Genomic DNA, 727 nt, shown 5'->3' on the forward strand with positions numbered 1-727 from the left:
GCCATTTAAGGCTTTATATGTAACTCAGACGAGGTTGAAACAAAATGGCTGAAGGTCCAGGATCTGATCAGGAAGCCTTCCTCTCAGAACGCAGCAAACATTCTGATCTAGATGTGTATGAGATGTTCTGCTGTGGGATGTTACAGATCATCGCCGCTCAGGAGGAGATGCTGCGGAAGGAGAAGGAGCTGGAGGAGGCCCGCAACAGGCTGGCCATGATCCGGAAGCAGCAGTACAAGTTCCTCCCATCGGAGCTGAGGGAGGACGGCCAGGAGCAGTGAGAGCGCGGCGGCCTCCCATAGCCCCCAGGATGGAACATCATGTTTGCTTCCATGCATCTATGCAAAGTTTTTAATCAGATTTTTATATGTTTTGATATTTTATATAAATATATTTCTGCCTCTTCTGTCTGAACGCGTCCAAAGAGTCCCGCTGACAGAACTTCCTGCTAGTTTCTCCTTTTCAGTATTTTTTTTACTGTACAAAACTAAACTATGAGATAAATGTCAGGATTTTATGGTTTAGGTGAAAAAACGACTGTTTTAATCGGACCAGCTGAGAATCAGTATTTTAAAAGAATAAAATGTGTTGAACAGATGTGATCTATGTAGATCAGGACTGGATGGAGCGCCTGGTTGATCTGGAAGCCATATATCTACGATTCAGACCCGCTGGGGATCGATCCACTCCACCAGAACACAAACACAGCCGGCCGGCGGTCTGAGCT

General features: G+C 45.9%; 1 protein-coding gene across 1 annotated transcript in view; it reads left to right on the top strand.

Moving 5' to 3' along the window:
• Window positions 1-482, top strand: part of LOC107102749 (talin-1-like) — a 60,225-nt gene extending 59,743 nt beyond the window's left edge. The window contains exon 54 of the mRNA XM_015402165.1: window positions 88-482. Within this exon, the coding sequence (XP_015257651.1) occupies window positions 88-281 (194 nt within the window). The 3' untranslated portion in view covers window positions 282-482. The remainder of the gene's footprint in view (window positions 1-87) is intronic.
• The last annotated feature ends 245 nt before the right edge of the window (window positions 483-727 follow it).

Source organism: Cyprinodon variegatus, unplaced genomic scaffold, assembly GCF_000732505.1.
Source record: "Cyprinodon variegatus isolate N-32 unplaced genomic scaffold, C_variegatus-1.0 Scaffold1311, whole genome shotgun sequence".
Lineage (NCBI taxonomy): Eukaryota > Metazoa > Chordata > Actinopteri > Cyprinodontiformes > Cyprinodontidae > Cyprinodon > Cyprinodon variegatus.